Raw genomic sequence first — 18,585 nt, 5'->3', positions numbered from 1 at the left:
GTGTTGAAAGTGTTCTGGAAAATGTGGACCGGATCAGGGAACACTGGCGCAAAATAGTGGAATGGATCGTTTCAATCGGTGAAACTGGAAAATACGGACCAGGTTTTTTTTTAAAACTGGATCGGCAGTCTGGATCGGCATTTTTACATGCTTTGCCGATACGCATTTTTTTGCCAATATCGGCGTCCGATCCGATACGTGGATCGGATCGGGACAAGCCTAATGGTGACATCATACAGCATTCAGGTATATTAAGATGACTTGCACCAATCATACTGTCATGGTCTTGGTTCTGTTAAGTTTTCTTTTTAGCATTCAGTTTCACTTTGATCCATGTTTCTCTTTCTGTTCTTATTTTGTTGGTTTAATTCCTATTTTGTTGGGTTTTCTGGATATATTCGAGTTCTTAGGTTTTCCTTTGGTGCTCTATTGTTTTGGTCTCCTTTTCCCTAGCTCCCTTCTAGAAGCCATTGTCAGTCAATCAGCTCAATACTCCAGTCTTATTCCTCCTCCCATATAAACTCTCCCATTGCAGTTCCTCAGTGCTGGTTCCCAGTCCTTCCCTGGCTGCTTGTGCATGTTTCCCCTGATATCTCCATGGTTCTGGTTTGTTTTACATTTTTATGTTGGATTTTTGGATTCCTGCCTCTGGAGCTTAAACGTAAAGATGGTTTGAAATTCATTCCTTTCAAATACACAGAGTTACTCCTCAAACGGCATATTTAAAAGAAGCTACTGTATCAGGCTGCACAATTTCAACCTTGAAAACATATGAGGATTCGGCAAATGTTAAAAAAGGTGTTATGGAGTGGATTTTGTTCCAATATTGTTGAAGGGAACAAGACTGGAAACATATTGAAATAAAAAAATTGAAAAAAATAAAAATGTGAAATTTTGGGTCAAAGAACTTCTTAATCCATAAAAACTTCTAATTTAACCTTCTTCAGATTACAATTTTTCTAATATTATTTTTGTTTACTTCTCTTTTTTTATTGTTTAATTAATTGGTTTTTACAGATTTAATCTTTCATAATTCTCTTTCATATTGAGTTTTGTGAATAGCTTTTTTATATTGTGTTTTGTAGATCACACTCACACTATACTGGTTTTTACATCACATTGGCCAGTTGAATGTTGCTGCTACTGTAGCCTTCATGCAGATCAATAGAAACTGGGATCTGTAAAATGCAATTAAAAGTCATTTGTAAAAGCTCTGAAAAATTGTTGGAATTTTGGATTCCTGTCTCTGTTGCCTCTGAGAACTCATTACATTTTTGAAGAACACACCTCTGCCTCCTTGCCGCTGCATTTGTGTCCTCAAAACCAGAACAAAAACCTGACACATGCAGGGCTTCTGGAAGAGGAAGTCACTTTTAAACGTTCATTCAAACAGAATGTAGAGAAGCTTAAAGAAACCGATCCTTGCTTCATAAAGTGTTTTTATTTTAAAGGATAATGGAATACACATCTAGTTATATTTGTTTTTTCCAGTTACTCTAAAAAAAAAGTATAAGTTATGCATTTATTCAGGAACATAACATAGTCAACATCGTTACTGCTTATTCAGATCACATCCCACAGCATCTTCTTTCCTCTGCTGTGTCATTCTCTTGGATCGCTGCTGTATCATGCCCCATGTGACGTTTCAAAAGTCTTGCTCTGTGCCAGAGCTGCCTAAGCTAATTAAGTCAGTCTCTGGAGGCTTTGGATGCAGGACCAGGCATATATGATTATCACTACCCACGTCTTTTCATGATCATGTTGGTTATAAAACTGTAACCTGCTACTAATGCATCGCCACACTAATGAAATGTTTGGATCTTCCAAACTGAACAACTCTGACATTTACAGAGCTTCCACTGCGCCGTTATGCATCATGGTCAGGGGGATTTTCCTCTTCACATTCCAGCTGCAAGGAATAGTTTCTTTGTTTCCGTTGTCGTCCCACTTTCTGTTTAGTGTGTGTCTCATAGATTGCTTCCTGCTTTCATCGCGGTGACTCTTCCTGGCACTTCTCTGCTCACAGGAGGCTGCAGGAGTGCAGGGATCTTTGATGTTCTTTCCAGCATGTGGTGGGCCTTGACAAGCTGACTCTGCCCGCTGCCCTTTGCCTCCGAGTCCTCGGGTAAGCTTGTCTCCATCTGTGTATAATCCTCCAGCTGACGTGTTGGATTGGCACTGATCCTCTTGGAGGTGTTGTTCTCTCCTCAGCCTCAGCCGCCTTCTCTCTACCTCAGGCTGGAGCGCAGTCAGGTTGTTGTGTGATGCCACTACGTCGTGTGCGGCCTCAGCTTTGATTCTGGCAGAATGTAAAGGAGGGACAGCAGCCTGAATCCCTCGACCCATGACGTCTTGCAGCTGCTTGTCTAAATTCTTCTTTATAGGGTTACGGCGTTTCACATGAGGTCTCGGCATCGTTGAAACAGAAGGACACTCAGCTAAATCCATAACCTTCTGCCTGACAATCGGCATTGGCTTACATGCGACATTTTTCTTCACTATCATGTCTGGCTTAGAGCCAGCAGGTTTCACGTCTAGATGGATCAAGTGCAGTTTTTTCCTCTGAGCCTCTCTCACCTCCTCTGGCAGCTCCAGTGGGGTGAGCTTGAGGGGCCGTCTCAGTGGCTGGTCCTCAGCCAGCCTCTCTAAGTCATGCCTGGGGGGGTTAAGCAGCAGAGAGCCCAGCTGCGTCATGGCCTCCTGGGTCGGTAAGGACGGTGTAAGCTGACCCAATGACTCCCGTCCATGTGTGCCTGACATATGGAGGCCAGGTGTATTCGAGTTGCGGCTGTTTTTGTTATCTTCTTTGATGTTCTCACCCGTCGGATACAGCATGGCATTTTTATCATTGGTGGTAAACATTTTATCTTGTTGCACACGATCCTAAAAAAGGAGACATTGGGGAATCATTAAAATTTTTTTTTTTTTTTCCACACGATCCTGAAAAAGGAGACATTGGGGAATCATTAGACATTAAAACTGTAGAAAAGGAGCTTAAATGTAAAGATAGGTTGAAATCCATTCCTTGCAAAAACATAGAATTACTCCTGCATTTAAATGGGCATATTTAAAAGAAGCGACTGTATCAGGCTGCACAATTTCAACCTTAAAAAGATGAGAGGATTCAGCAAATGTAAAAAAAAAACAAAAAAAAAAACGTTCCCATGTTTAGATGATAAAGGTTTTATGGAGTGAATTTTGATCCAATATTGTTAAAGGGGACAACACTGGAACCATATGGTGAAATAAAAAAAATAAAAAAAGTGAAATTATATTTCGAAGAACTTCTTAATCTAAAATATTTTTTTAACATGACCTTTCACAGATACATTTTTTCATTATTTATATTTATTCCTCTTGTTTTAATATTTTTGAAACCGTTTCATCAAATTTTTATTTTTAAAAATTTTCTTTACAGATTTAATATTTCGTATTTCTATTTTTCAGATTGAGTTTTATGAATTGCAATTTTTTCATATTGTGTTTTAAAGATCACACTCTTCATTTGTACAATACATTGACCAATATAATGTTGCTGCTAACATTCATGCAAATATATAGAAAATTTGATCTATAAAATGCAATTTAAAGAGGAAGTAATTTGTACAAATTCTGTCTGAAATATAGAATTTTGCAACAAAAGAAAAAACTTAGATCTGAAAAATCAGCAAAGTTACACCTTTTTTGATTAAGAAATCTTTAAAAGTGTTATTTCTGATTTGAATATTGCTTCTTTTTTTTCATTTCCATAAAAAAAAAAAAAAGAACACTTTCAAACCAGAAATGCTGATTTTAAATTTGGAACAACATGGACATTTCACTCCTTTCAGTTCTGAGGCTCACTTAATGTCGGAGATGGGAAGTAACGAAGTACAAATACTTCGTTACTGTACTCAAGTAGATTTTTCTGATATTTTTACTTTACTTTACTACTTATTTTTATGGCGACTCTTCTACTCCTTACATTTTTACACAAATATCTGTACTTTCTACTCCTTACATTTTTAAAAATTGGCTCGTTACTTTAGTTTTTAATCAATTCAGTGGAATTACCGTTATTATTTTTCACGTCATCAATACCAAATTCAATCTAATTGGATGGGAATCTACGTTGCATTTGACGCACCACTACAAGATGAATCGACAGATTCGGCGGTATTCATTGGCGGCAAATCATTGCAGCTTGGTGGCGGTGGCGTTAGCATAGTAGCATGGACGACGAGATGATTGAAAATGAACACAACGGAGATCTAGTCCTATTGGCAGACATCCATTTAAAATGTAGGCAACGGCATGAAAAAAGTGGTTTCTACTTTTACTTTTATACTTTAAGTAAATTTACAAGCCTGTACTTTGTTACTTTTACTTGAGTAAAGAAGTTTAATCAGTACTTCCACTTTTACCAGAGTATTTTTTAACACAAGTATCTGTACTTTTACTCAAGTACGGAAAGTGAGTACTTTTGCCATCTCTGGTTAATGTATCCAATGATAAACTTACTGCCCTGTTTTTTGGTTTTTTTTTTTCTGTGCTTCTTTGAAAGAAAGAAAAAGACATGGTCCCCACCCTGGCCCCATGATGAATTTGATATAGAAGTGCAAGCGGAAGCTGTGTTTACATCCATAAATCTGCATTCAGTCTTTGCTGGCTTCCATATAAGACAGACTTAGACTTAGACAGATTTTATTTTGTCACATGGTACACACAAGTGTGTACAAAAAATATTTCGTGAAGCACAGCTCACTAGACTTTTTCATTCTTTAAAGTGCAGCCTTGATTAACGTAAGCAGCAGTGATAAAAACACTAGTGAATAAAAGTGTATAGTTACAGTTCCAACATTCAGGGCTTTTTTTTTTTTTTATAACTCATTTTTTTAAACATTTATCAGTCAAATATGACCATCATCCATTGTTTACATCAATGCATTCTGATTAACCTCCAAGATTTACAGTCCCGGTTATTGAAAGTGTTACTTTCATAAAAGCAAAGAAAACATCTTCGGTGGTAACTCTGCCATGCTATCCATCTTCTCACCCAGAACAATAAACTCCACTGTTACGAGGCGAGTAGTCAAACTGAGGTCTTATGATGATCTTTCATTTTCTACCCACACATATGACAGTCCTGTATTGCATACTCACCGGTTTGCTGAATACCTCCTGCTTGGCGTGTTGCTGAATCATATTTTCTTGCCTGGAAGAAGAATGTTGCTGCTCTCTCTCTGTTTTGTTTGGACTGGGCAGCATGCAGTGGGATTTAGTGGGATCCTTAATGGTATTATGCAGATTAGGGTCACACTGCAGCTCTGTGATCTCCAGCTTGGCACCAGGCGGTTTGCCGACTCACCTTAGGCCTTGTTGAGATAATGTTTTCATTACCCGCAGTGGGACTGTAGACCAATATGAAATGGATGGCAACCAGCTGTTTCAATGACAGTGAAATTTAAAAGTTTGCATACCTATTTTGCATATTTTTGGTCACTAGATGGCGCCAAAAGCCTCTTGTGTCTGCTGCTTTTCCACAGTGGTGGGGCTGTGTTGCCTCATCATCTCTTCATATGTAACCCAGCCAGCAGTTAGCAAGCTGGAGGAGAGCTGAACAGCAATGCCCTGATGTGTGAATTTTATTTTTAGATATTTAAATATCTTAGGATACAGTTTTGGCCCAAAGCTAGAATGGTTTGAAAAACTTACTTCGAATCCCCAATGCTGATTGCAGCGGTGTTTGATTAAAAAAAAGAGATGCTTTTATGTTATCTTCTGATCATCCAAGCAGAACTGTCCCAGGGGCGCAGCCGATTGTTAAAAATTCCCTCTGCAGCTAGGCAACCAGCTTGAAATGCGCTGGAAGTCACTCTCTCCAGCGCTGCAAGACAAGAGACAGTCCAGCAGCAGATGGTCTGACCCCCACAGAGCCCTGATCTAAACATCAAGCAGTCCGTCTGGGCTTACATAAAGAAGGAGTTACACAGGGAGCCTCCATCCCCAGAGCTGTGATCAGCTCTCCACAAACATTCAAACAAGCTACAGGATGTGCCTCAGATGTCTAAAAAATGGGAGCTTTTCTAACACTTGCTGCTGTTTTCAAGTTAACACATACAAGACAAGTTAATTAAGTAACTTCTATGTTATTAGGAGGCAACACAAGTTAATGTCTAGACCACATTTTGATGTTTAGATAATTCAATTGAGTGGATTTCTTCTATGTCTGAGCTGGAAAGGGACAATGGTCACTTGGTGGTATCATCTGCATATTTTTTTATGATTCAAACAAACATATAGGGGCTTGATGAAATATTCACACCAATGTGTGTGTTGTTTGTTTTTACTTTAAAGCCATAAAGTGTAGTCCTGTTTCTCTGACCGTGACTGGCTGGATGTGCTCTCTTCATCCTCTGACATGGGAGCTGCCTTGGAGCTCGTCTTCCTGGCTGTGTTTCCTGGACAGGGCCTCCTTTTACAGCTGCTTTTTGTATCTCTGCTTTCGTCTCCTTGAACCCCAGTCGGCCTCAGCAGATGGCCGCTCACATTGAGCCTGGTTCTGCTGGAGGTTTCTTCCTGTTAAAAGGGAGTTTTTCCTCTCCACTGTCGCTACAAACATGCTTAGTGTGAGGGATTGCATTCGAGTCGATGCGATCAACTGGTTTTCCTTAGATAGAAAACTTTGAATCAATTTGACTGGATGATCTGGTTGAATTGTAAAGTGCCTTGAAATGACTTGTTGTGAATTGGCGCTATAGAAATAAACTGAATTTAATTCATTTAATATCACTGTTGGTAATTTGCACGATAAACCGAGACATACTCATACATGCGATGTATGACCATCATGTTTGTATGTAACCTGGAACAAATGCCCAGAAGGCTTTTAAAGCACGGAAACCTTCAGCTGTTCTAAATCCAGATTTAAGCCGTCTTTGTTTAAAGTAGCTGTTCACTGTACAGTCTAAATACTAATAGTTAGGTTTCCTGTTTAACTTTCATTCCCTTTTGCTTAATCATTGTGCACTGAAAAAAATAATGTAACCACTTTTGAAATTTACTTAATCATATGTAGTTTTTTGACACATTTATTTTGCTAAAGTAACTACAAACGCCAAAAATGGTTGCATTATTTTTTCAGTGTATCTTTTTTTATCAATCATTTAATCTATTTTCCTATTTTAGTATCACTCTTATTCTCTTTAATTATTGTGTTGCTTTATGCCACTGGAGTGTATATTTTCTTTCTTTCTCATTTTTTTAATCACTGAAATGTGCTTTATAAATACACATATCTTGTATGTACCTGAGTAGACAGGTAACAGGTATCCTGTTGTGCATCTTATAAACTCCTCAGTAACTTGTTGGTTAACTTAAAAGACGCAAGATGAAGTCATCGTCTAATTTACATACTAATTTACATTCTGAATTCCTCCAATTGTTTTTTTTTTTCTTTTATTATTACAATTTGCTGTCTGTCAAAGCAGGGCAGAGAGATAGAGTCGCTCGAAGTAAGAAATGTGGGGATTTTAAGAGTTTTTTGAGACTTTTACAGAAAGAAGAATAAAAAAAATCATATAATTCATTCATTTAGTTCCAGCTCCATAACAATTGGTGGCATAAATCCACCATTTCTTTTTTGTCATCCAGCAAAAAGAAAAAAAAAACTGAAGAATAAGAAAGCAGCAGTGCAAAGACACATGGAGACTGGGAGGGGAGAAAATTAGGCTGCAGACTGAAAATGCAGTTATTTTATGTGATAAAACTGTGTCATTTAAAAAATATTTTCATTATTTAATTTTGCAATCTAGGGTGAGATTAGCAGCACAGCTTTGCACATTTCATTTGCAATCTGGAGTGTAAAGATTTACTCTCTGCTGCAGCGCAGGTAGCCTGCTCTGCATGGTGACAACAGACAGAAAGAGAGGGAGGCTTAAGATCGGCTCACTCGGGAGGAGAGAGTTTGGTGCTTTTATGTCCCCAGAGTCTCCACTAACAAAAAAACAAAGCCGCTAGATTTGACGCTGGGAGCTTTTTTGAAAAGAGGCACAAGAGGCGATTGAAAAGATGCTAAATTTAGCGACAAAAGTGCTAAGATTGCAACAGTTTTCCTTTGCAATATTGCTTTTTCCATTTACAAAAACTCGTTCTTTATTTAAAGCAATAATGGAATCAAATTAACTCCATAGCTGCAACAGGCTCCTTTGGTGGATGTTTAAAAAGGTAGAAAATCAGTCCTCTAAAGGTATTTTACTATTTATGATCCATCTAATAAACCTTTACTATATCTAAAGATACAAAGAGGCATCATAGAAAGACTTCTAACATTGCTTCGAGTTAAACTAAAGATTAATCCACCGCATATGCGTATAAAAAGAATGGCCTTAATACCGCCTGCAATCACTGCTGTTTAACTTTGATCAAATTCTGTTCCAGGCACACGTTTGTCAGACTAAATATCTTGTGATGGGAGTGATAAGGCGTTGATGTGATGTGTGCTGGCTGCAGGAATATCTACAGATCTTTATCACTCGCAGGCATTTCCATCAGTTTTTTCATGCCCCCATGTTCTTATAAAGAAATGGAAAGTGGTGCAGAGTGTCCATGCAATGAGTGAGACTGGTATTGGTGTGCAGTTTTTCCTGCTTTTCTAAAAAGGTTTTCCAATAATCAAAAAGATTTAAAAAAAAAACATCAGCTTGTCCCATAGCAAACAGCAGCCAACACCTGCTTATTGTTGAGCTTCATCATATCTCTGCTTCAGCGGAGACAGTCCTCTGCACAGCAGCTTGGCTCTTCTTACATGATCATTTAAGATGCAAAATTACAGGCAAAGTGAAGGCCCTCAACGCCCCTCTGCCATGGCTCTTATTGTGTTGCCGTCTGAGTTGCCTGATGATCATGGCTGACAGTATAATTACTGCCGTGTGGGAAGGGATAAAAAGGGATGCTGCTTGCTCATTCTCCCACCTAAACATCCAGCTGCACCGCTCGGACCACTGAAAGAAGGAGGGGGGGGCTGTTTGGAAGGGAGAGGCTCTTCAAACAGATGAAGTGACAACTTAGTCCTCACTTAATGTTTTTGGTAAAAGTAAAATTTACTTATTTATTATTTTTTTCGTTGTTTTTCCTAGGAAATAGAAAGCTGAAAGTAAATGCAATTCAAATATATATATATATTTTTTTAAATTCTAAAGCAAAATAAAAGTTTTTTGTCAACATTTATTTTCTCATCTATTCATATCTTTTATATTCATTTTTATTATTTCTCTTTTTCTGTGTGATTTTAAGGATTTACATTCTTTTTAAATTGTTATTTACAGACGATGTTCTTCTCACCTCTCGGAACGCTCCTTCCTCTGGTCTGCATAGACGTTGAATCTGGATTGCTGGAATACAAAGTTGTGTAACAGTGTCCCCTGGCTGTTACACAATAGGTAAAAATTCACAAAAGCAGCATCACTTACCCACTGGCTGCAGTGGGGTTTGTTTTGGTGCAAAAGAGATGGAAATGTTGATACCAGGGTGGGCTGATGTTAGCAACCTAACAAGCCATTCCAGGAATGACGTAAATGCAGGGGGAGGATAAAAAAAAGGAAATCGTTTTGGGCTTTTCTGGTTTGAACAAAGAGCCAAAAAAGCAAAATTAAAAATCTGCACTCAGGTTGTTTAGTAAATTATGATACATTTTATTAGTATACTGTATAAAATTTCTATTTCTCTAAGAGAGACTGGAGAAATTATGCTTAAATTTTCAATAACAATAGCTATACAAACTACAGCACACATTTAAATCACAAGCAAAAGTTCAATTCAGTTTTTTTATATAGCGCCAATTCACGACACATGTCATCTCAAGGCACTTTACAATTCAACCAGATCATACAGTCAAAGTGATTCTTTTTTTCTATCTAAAGAAAACCAGTTGATTGCATCGACTCATTGACTCAAATACAATCCCTCACACTAAGCATGCTTGTAGCGACAGTGGAGAGGAAAAACTCCCTTTTAACAGGAAGAAACCTCCAGCAGAACCAGGCTCAGTGTGAGCGGCCATGTGCCGAGGCCGAGTGGGGTTCAAGGAGACAGAAGCAGAGATACAAAAAGCAGCTGTAAAAGGCGGCCCCGTCCAGGAAACACACAGCCAGGCAGACGAGCTCCGAGTCAGCTCCCATGTCAGAGGATGAAGAGAGCACATCCAGCCAGTCACAGTCAGAGAAACAGGACCACACTGGAAAACAGGCCGATCTCCAGCATCTATAAAGAAAGGTGTTTATGGCAGCAGCACAGCTGATATGAAACAAGTTTCTTGTGACCGCCATGTTTTTCACATGTACCTGAATTATGAACTGCATATGTGCATATGCTTTCATGTGCAAGATGGGAATCATATATCAGCACGTGTGAAATGAATAGAATTTGTTAAGGATGTGAAATATGTAGCTATTCAACACACGAAAACTGTCCTTCACACATTAATAATATCTGTATGACATTCTTCTACATAGAAACTGTGTAATTAAATTTTAGCCTAGGAGTTTTGCATAGAAATATAACATTCAAGTCATATATATTTAATCCTGCTGGCAGATTAATATCTTTAAAAATCGTTAATTAGCCCCCTCGTATACCTGCTGATCAGCTGTTTGCATGTTTTCGCTGGTATTTCGATAAATCCTCTTTAGTAATACAGTCTGAGTCTTCAGGTTGGAAATCATCCCTTCCTTCACTCCAACCCTTTGCTCCCTCCTTCATGACAGGACTCTGACTGGGCCACTCTAAAAGGTTTGTATTACTTCCAATCAGAAGAAACATTAAAAAAAAACATTACAAGATTATTATCCTTTGTTACAAACATTAGCCCTGCAAAATGTGCCAAGACTTTGTTTCTGGAATTTAAAGTATGTTTCTTGCGGATAGAATTAATATTGTTTGTTTTACTTCTATTTTTATGTCTTTGCCCAGAAGCATCTTTCACTATGTTGAGTCAAGCAATCTACATCCAGCTGTCAACTTATATGTGGTAATTCTAATTAACTGACAAAAAAGCTCAGATCAAAATGTAAGCATAGAGTAACATACTGCTGGGAATGTTAACTTTTACATGTGGTGTGATGCACTTATGGCTGAATATAGCTACATGTTCTTCTCTAACCCACACATCTCAACTTGCAGTGTGAAATGACAGTCTGAAAGCAACTTTAGCATTAGTAAGAGGATAAAAAGCTGTGCAGTGGATCTGTTAGGTCCAAACTTTTTTGGTGTGGTGAACTGGTCTCCGATTCTGGGACCATTAAGCATCCTATTTCCCTGTGAATGGGTGAGTCACTTAAAAAGAATTTGAATGGCAGTTCTTTTTGTGTGGCTTAATAAATTCCATTCCCAAATCTTTGCCACGTACAGAATGAAGCTTATAACTGTATGAAGCCGGACCGAGGAGCGGCCTAATTAGATAAACTATTGTGGAAAACATTATTTGGTATAATAAACTCACACATCATCAATGATAACTATCCAAAGGATTCCCTCTGAAAAGGTTACATTTTTAAAGTCACCTTTAAACAAACAAATCGTCTGTCCACAAATCCATTAATGTCTGATTTTTGACCAGGATATTAAAATAGAAGAAAAACTTTAAGCGCTGTTTCTTTCAATTCAATTCAATTCAGTTTATTTCTATAGCTGTCATGATCTGGCCTGTTTGCTCTCCCTTAATTAGTCATTCCTTTCACCTGTCGTTTTCGCTCCCTGCCTCAATTATAATTTATTTCTCTCACCTGTTTCCTCTTGGTTATATTCAGTTCAGCCTGAGCATTCAGGGCCAGATCATTTCTTGTCTTTCCGTCAGTTTGTCTGTTCAGTTTTAGTTCATGGTTCATGTTTTGGATCCTGGCAGCCAGTGGAAAGAGGGTTTTTGTGTTTGTCTCGTCTCCTGATCGTCCACTGTTCCTCCCCCGTGGAGTCCTCTGGGTTTTTGGCTCAATATGTGGGGAGGTTCAGTTTTTATCCAGTAAGCCTGGCTCAAGGGAGGAGACCAGTTTAAAGTCCTGTTTCAAGTTCCGGTTCCTACGTCCTGTCTCGGCTACCCTCTTCCACTGAGCCTGCCTGTCTGCACCTGATCCTGTCTGCTCCTGTGAGCAGAGTCTGGGACCAGAAGCATGACCAGGTGGTCATGCTTCTGGTCCCAATCAGACTCTACTCCCTCCTGGGAGCCTGTGGATGCCTGGAAGTCTGGATCCTGCCCCCTGTTCCTGTTCCTGCCTGATCTGGATCCTGCCTGTTCTGTCTGTTCTGGATCTCTGACCAGGATCAGCTTCCAGCATGTCCTCTGGGACTGCAGCACTTGGGGACATTCTAGGACTGGACTATTAAACCAGGTAAGTGACCAACTCAGACAATCTTCTGTCAGATGATCGTGGTCACTTACCTGTGTTTCTCCCAATACAGAGTGTCTGAGATTGGGCGGTGCCCCGCCCCCCCGCCTGCAGTGTCCACAAGCCACAGCTTCGCTTTTGTTTTGTTTTATTTAATAAACATTTAGAACTTTCCTACTGACTGTCTCTCCTTGAATACTGGGTCCCTCTGTCCGCGGTTCATGACAATAGCGCCAATTCACAACACATTTCATCTCAAGAACATTACAGTTCAACCAGATCATACAGTCAGATTGATTCAAAGTTTTCTATCTAAGGAAAACCTTCGATCATTGACTCAAACGCAGTCCCTCACACTAAGCATGCTTGTAGTGACAGTGGAGAGGAAAAACTCCCATGATCTTTCATCATAGAATCTAGTAATAAACAGTCAACAGTCCCCCTGATAATGTAGCATTAATCAGGAATCAAAAGTAATCACAATCAAAACTTCACAGATCAAATGTTTTCAATCAGGACCACAGATTCAGCATTTCTTTTTTTTTTTTTTGTTGGTATAACCCTATTATGTTCTTGCAATTTGTGGCACCCTTTGCCCTGCATCACTCTTGCAGGGCAAAGCCTAGGGTCTTTCTGCATGAAGTTTGCATGTTTTCCCTGTGCATGTGTTGGTTCTCTCTGGATAATCCGGCTTCCTACTGCAGTCTAAAAACATGACTGTTTGGTTTAATTGGTGTCACAAAATCTTTTTAAGTTTGAATATGCATGGGTGTGTTGCCTTGTTACTAGGGTTGCAAACTGTCCCTTGAAAAACGGAATTGTTCTGTATTTAGACATAGAAGTACCTGTCCCGTATTAAGTGGAAAAGAAATGCACTTTGTCCCGTATTACTGTGAGAGTAGAACAAACAGTCAGTAAAAAGCTAATGGGAAATGAAGGACAACGGCATGTTAGATACAAAACTTATGGTAAACTTGTTTCCGGGCCCTGTCCTGCGTTGTGACTAATGATCTGACAACATATACCGGTATGTAACGATCTCCAGAATACCCTCGTCCCATTGGTCGAGCCAAGTGTTGCTCACAGAGAAGATAGCGGGAGACAACAGAGCAATACAGTCATTGCATTTAAGGCACAAATATGTTCACAAGTTTGATGTTGCACCAGAAATGTGCACTATATATTTATTGTTTTATATTAATTTTTACAGTTTGAAGTTAAGCAGGACAGGCTTGTGTTTAAGATACACCAAAGTTTTGTATTAAAGTGAATTGCTGGATAATAATTTGTTTTCCATGTGTTCATGTCACTTACATATATGCATCTAATTCAATGCAGATTTTAGTCAAATAGTTAAAAAAATCTTTTCACAAACAAAGGGGGGCTAAAAAAAAAAGTCACCACGCCAGGAGGGGTAAAGGCAATCGGGTCAGCTAACACGCAAAGGAGGTGTCCCTTTTTTTTTTCAAGGGGTTGGCAACCCTACTTGTTACAGACAGGCAACCAGTCCACGGTGTAACCATCCTTTTGCCCATAGACTGTTCACCGGAAAAACGATCTAGAAATAAGTAAGAATTTCTTAAATGAAGTGTATTTACCCTAAATTTGAGTAGGTTATTGAGATAGTTTGCCAATGGAATTAGTATTTGTACTCTTACAATAAGATAACTAGTTAATATGCAGTTGAAATAAGACAATGTAATATTTTAAGTGTAAATTGTCTTGTTCCATTGGCAAGATGTCTATTTTACCTCCTCAATCTAAGAACAAATACACTTATTTTAAGAAAAAATTTGTTAGTTAGGTTTCGAATTTTTCCAGTGAGATAGTCACCTCTATGACACTAATGATAAAAAAGTCCATAGAAACAGAAAATAAAAAATAAGTGAATAACCCGCTTCTACTTATAGTCTAGACTTAGTATCTGTTTTTAAGCCTGACAACACCTTGTGTCGCTCAAATTCAATTTCAATTCATTTCAGTTTATTTATTTGGTGCCAATTCGCAACACATCTCATCACAAGGCACTTTACAGTTCACCAGATTCACCATGATCAAAGCATCTTATAATAGGATTTATATCTTTCATTTACTTAAACTCTGCCAAAGTCCTTTAATTCCTGCTGCGGATCCACATTTAAACAATATAAGAATCCCATGAAAATAGATGTAGATTTTAACTAGTGTTGCACCGATGCCCTGATACCTGGCTGTGCAGTATCGGCAGATACCGATACCACACCGATACGACCTGATTGAAATTGATGTGTGTGTGTATATGAAGAACTGCATACTACTTGGATGTAAAATAATTGCCATCATGGCTTTGTCAAGCTGATGCCTACCTTCGTGAAGCAGGAAAAAGACTAATATAAAGTGAATCCAACTTTTTATTGCCTACCTGGAATGGGTGACAATAGTTGAATAAACTTTTGGCACTCAAAATGGTATCTGTGCTCTATTTATTGGTACTCCCCAATACCAATGCCATTTTAATGCTGGATCGGGGCCCTGCCCGATACTGGTATCGGTATATGTGCAAAACTAATTTTAGCACTTTTATTCAACAAGTTATCTGTTAGATTGAACATCTCTTGGGTGTTGTAGGGTTAAAACTAACTGGACTCGTTTCCTGTTAGTGCATCTTTAGTGAATTCATAAAACAAAAACAATGCATTTACCATAAAGTGTCTTATCTTTTATTAACTCCCACCGTTTCGCCCGCGATATATATTTCGACCTAACAACTCGACCTATGTTAGACATTGTCAGAAAGCTTAGATCCTCCACAATTCAACCACCCAGTTCAATCACTGCAGCTGTGTGCAACGATTGAAAAAATCACACAGTGTACGCACTTATTGTGGATGTCCACTGCTGTGCTGTGAACAATTTTTCTCTCTTAATTTACATAATGTCTGCTACGCTGAAGCCCACTGGAGCAGAGAAGATCATCGGGGCTCCTCTTCCCTCCATTAAAGTCATTTCATCCCAGCGCTGGTGTCACAAGCCCATAACATCATCAATGACCCCTCACACCCCCACTATGGACTGTTCTCCCTCCTGCCCTATGGGAAAAGGCTTCGAAGCATCCGATGCAGGTCCAGCAGATTCCATAACAGTTTCTTCCCCACTGTCATTAGACTGCTGAATGTTGTGTAAAATGGGTTATTTTATTAATAATAAAAAAAAAATGTAAATATACAGTCATTGTCAGGAATCCAGTTTTTGCGGTCTGTTTTTGTGTTTCCTTTCCTCCTCCACCAGGTGGTGCCCCATCCTCATTGGGTCTCCCTGCACACCTGCAGCTCATTGCCTCATTACCTGTGGAGTGTTAATAAACTGCTGACTGCCAGAGGCCAGAGTGTTTGCCAACACAGGGTACTCTAGCCATGCTTAGTTTAGCTGAGTCTAACCTGAGTTTTTGTTTGCCAGTTTTGGATTCTCTAGTCAAGCTGAGTTTTTCTGAGTCAAACTGAGTTTTTGTCAACCTGAGTCTTAACTTCGTTTTTGTCGTTGCCTCTCGGCAGGAAGTCATCCTGCTAACTGGATTTGTTCGGTCCTTCTCTCTAAGGAAGGTTCAACTGAGCTTCTAACAGAGCTGGGATTCCAAACAGGAAGTTTGGACCCACTTTCCCCAAGAAGTCGTTTGAGCGTCACACCAAGCAAGGGTTTCATCTGCACCACAGCCCGTTCAGAAACCTCAGGAAATCAGAGTGGCAGTCAGCTTCTCCGTTCACTCCAAACAGGAAGCTTGGATCAACTCTCCCCAAGAGGTTGTTTGAGCTTCACACCAAGCAAAACCTTTTTCTGCACTACAGCCCGTTCAAGTACTGCAGGAGATCTGAGTGGCAGTAAGCTTCTCCATTCACCAAGGATCAACTGCAGTCTGAGTCACCCAGTCCACCCATCACCAAGCAAGACAATCTCTGGTACAATCCTCTCAGTCTGGATTCCATAAAGGACATCTTTCCCTGGAGAAGTGAGTCTGCAACCTTTTCCTCCAATTCTAAACCTTAGATTCAAATTTCCCACTGAGCCTGAACTAACCGCAGTGTCTTCCCCTCACCTTTCAGTCCCTGTTGAGCAGTGCTCAGAGCAGCACTGGATTTATTCCTAAAATAAACCTGTTTAAACTTTTCCCTGGTCTCTCTGTTTGGTCTTCTGCATCTTGGGGTCAGACCTTTAAGTAAAATCATGACAGTCATATGTTTATATTACTATTTTTTTATGTATTTATTACTGTTTTCAAGGCTGCACTTTAAAAGATAAAATTGTCTAGAGCTGTTTTAAACTAAATGTCTTTTTGTATACACTCGTGTATACAAAATAAGAAAATAAATCTGTCTACGTCTCCAAGGAGCATGTGAATATGGGATTGCTTTACTTTAAAAACTGAAAAGTATAATCAAACTTAGATGTTCAGAACTGTAACATAATTTTTCCCAACTAGTTGTATTGCTAAATATTATTAAAGCTTTTTTTTGTTCTCTGATATCAAATATCTGTACGTTACATTAAAAAAAAAACACCAATACTCAACATGTATGATTCAAATTCTGTTCTGCAAGGTTTTTTATGATAGCAGGAGTTACGACAGATTTCTTGTATAGAGAATACAGTTGATTCATTGCTTCCCATTAATATGGGAAAGATTTCACAGACAATTCCAAAATATTTCAAGGCAAACTTCCATTTATTCACCACGAGGTGAGCTCTTATCATTTTAAGAGAAACTACTCAAACTCAAGAGATTAAAAAAAGGGTTAGTTTGTTTAGAAATTTTGAGCCCGGGCAACAGGGCTGCCAGCTTGATGAGTTTGTCACTATATTCAAGGAACTGTCAGAAGCAAAGAAAAACAAATCCACTTGTTCTAGTTTTAATAGGGACCTTTGGAGACTCCTACATAAAAGCATTTATTGTTCTTAATCTTCTTAATGAGCATCAATTACATATGCTGCAGAGGTCCCCCTCTTTGGTCCCAATACACACAAAGGCCGCCCAGTCTTTGTTCTTCAAAGATTCACTCAGAGCAGGAGATGCTGACTTTAATGAATCACATATACATAAGAACTCAAGCTAATGGTTAGAAACTTATCTTCTACTGGGAATCCAGCTTCTGTCACGCTTATCCCAGGTGAGGTGGCGAGTGGTGCTGGTGCCTAACTCCAGTTGTCTACGGGCGAGAGGCGGGGTCCACCCCGCCAGTCCATTGCAGGGCAACACATAGAAACACAACCATTCACGCACACACTCACACCTAAGGACAATTTAGAGAAACCAATTAACCTAACAGTCATGTTTTTGGACTCTAGGAGGAAGCCAGAGTACCCGGAGAGAACCCATGCATGCTAAGGGAACAGGATTAAAGGAAGCTTAACAAAAGAAGAAAATACATATAGCAAAAATTATATGCAAAAATAATTAATTACCTCAGCTATGGTGAATCTTAAGTGTAACTTCTGCATGTCCCATGCGCCAAATAAGATGGGATTGGAATCAGAAATCAAAGAAAAGTTTTTATTGGTGTTAAAATATCTTTACTGTCATGATCTGCCATGATGGCTCAGCTAAATTGTTCATTTCACTCACCTGCCTAACTCTTCTCGGTTTTCTAATTATCACTCATCTCATCCAAATGCGTCGGGTCCTTTATATTCGGTTCAGCCTGAGCAATTGGGGCTAGAACATTATTTGTTTTTTATTTGTCTGTTTGGTAATTTTAGTTTATTCCATGGTTCATGTCCTGTTTCCACGCAGCCAGTGGGTTGAGAGGTTTCGTGTTTGTCTCATCTTCTGATCCTGTTCTGGCCCTTCTCCGAGGAGTCCTCAGGGTTTTGGCTCGAAACGTGCGGAGGGTTGTTTTTTTTTCCCATAAGCCTGGCTGCTAGGAAGTGACCAGTTTAAAGTCTTGCAGAAATCCCGTTATCACGTCTTGTCTGTTCCCTTAACCACTGAGCCTGCCTGTCTGCATCCGAGCATTTTCGTCTAGGACTGTTAAACAGTGTAAGTGATTCTGTCATAAAATGGGACAGATGGACCCAGTATTCAAGGTGAGATAGTCAGTAGGAAAGTTCAAAACGTTTATTAAAACAAAAACATAAACAGACAGAAGAAAAGCGCAACAAATGAACAATTAAACTGAGCCATCAGTGCAGATCATGACATCATGACATTTACAATGTTTTTACTTACCTTTGCACCCACCAACAGTGTTTCCCCCATTAT

General features: G+C 39.1%; 1 protein-coding gene across 1 annotated transcript; it reads right to left on the bottom strand.

Moving 5' to 3' along the window:
- Positions 1–1,469: 1,469 nt before the first annotated feature.
- On the bottom strand, positions 1,470–5,472 carry LOC107089787. Its single transcript, XM_015382755.1, has 2 exons — positions 5,143–5,472; positions 1,470–2,883 (listed from the first exon to the last, which is right to left on the bottom strand). Exons 1-2 carry the CDS (start codon positions 5,245–5,247, stop codon positions 1,846–1,848), a joined length of 1,143 nt encoding a protein of 380 aa, XP_015238241.1. The 5' UTR covers positions 5,248–5,472; the 3' UTR covers positions 1,470–1,845.
- Positions 5,473–18,585: the final 13,113 nt, after the last annotated feature.

Source organism: Cyprinodon variegatus, unplaced genomic scaffold (genome assembly GCF_000732505.1).
Source record: "Cyprinodon variegatus isolate N-32 unplaced genomic scaffold, C_variegatus-1.0 Scaffold265, whole genome shotgun sequence".
In the NCBI taxonomy this organism is placed as follows: domain Eukaryota; kingdom Metazoa; phylum Chordata; class Actinopteri; order Cyprinodontiformes; family Cyprinodontidae; genus Cyprinodon; species Cyprinodon variegatus.
This window is presented reverse-complemented; position numbering and strand designations above follow the sequence as displayed.

Excerpts from the sequence above, each read along its gene's own strand:
- LOC107089787 (XM_015382755.1), bottom strand. The coding sequence starts at position 5,247 with ATGCTGCCCAGTCCAAACAAAACAGAGAGAGAGCAGCAACATTCTTCT. Across the intron at positions 2,884-5,142 it reads AGGAGGTATTCAGCAAACCG|GATCGTGTGCAACAAGATAA; the intron begins GTGAGTATGCAA and ends CTCCTTTTTTAG.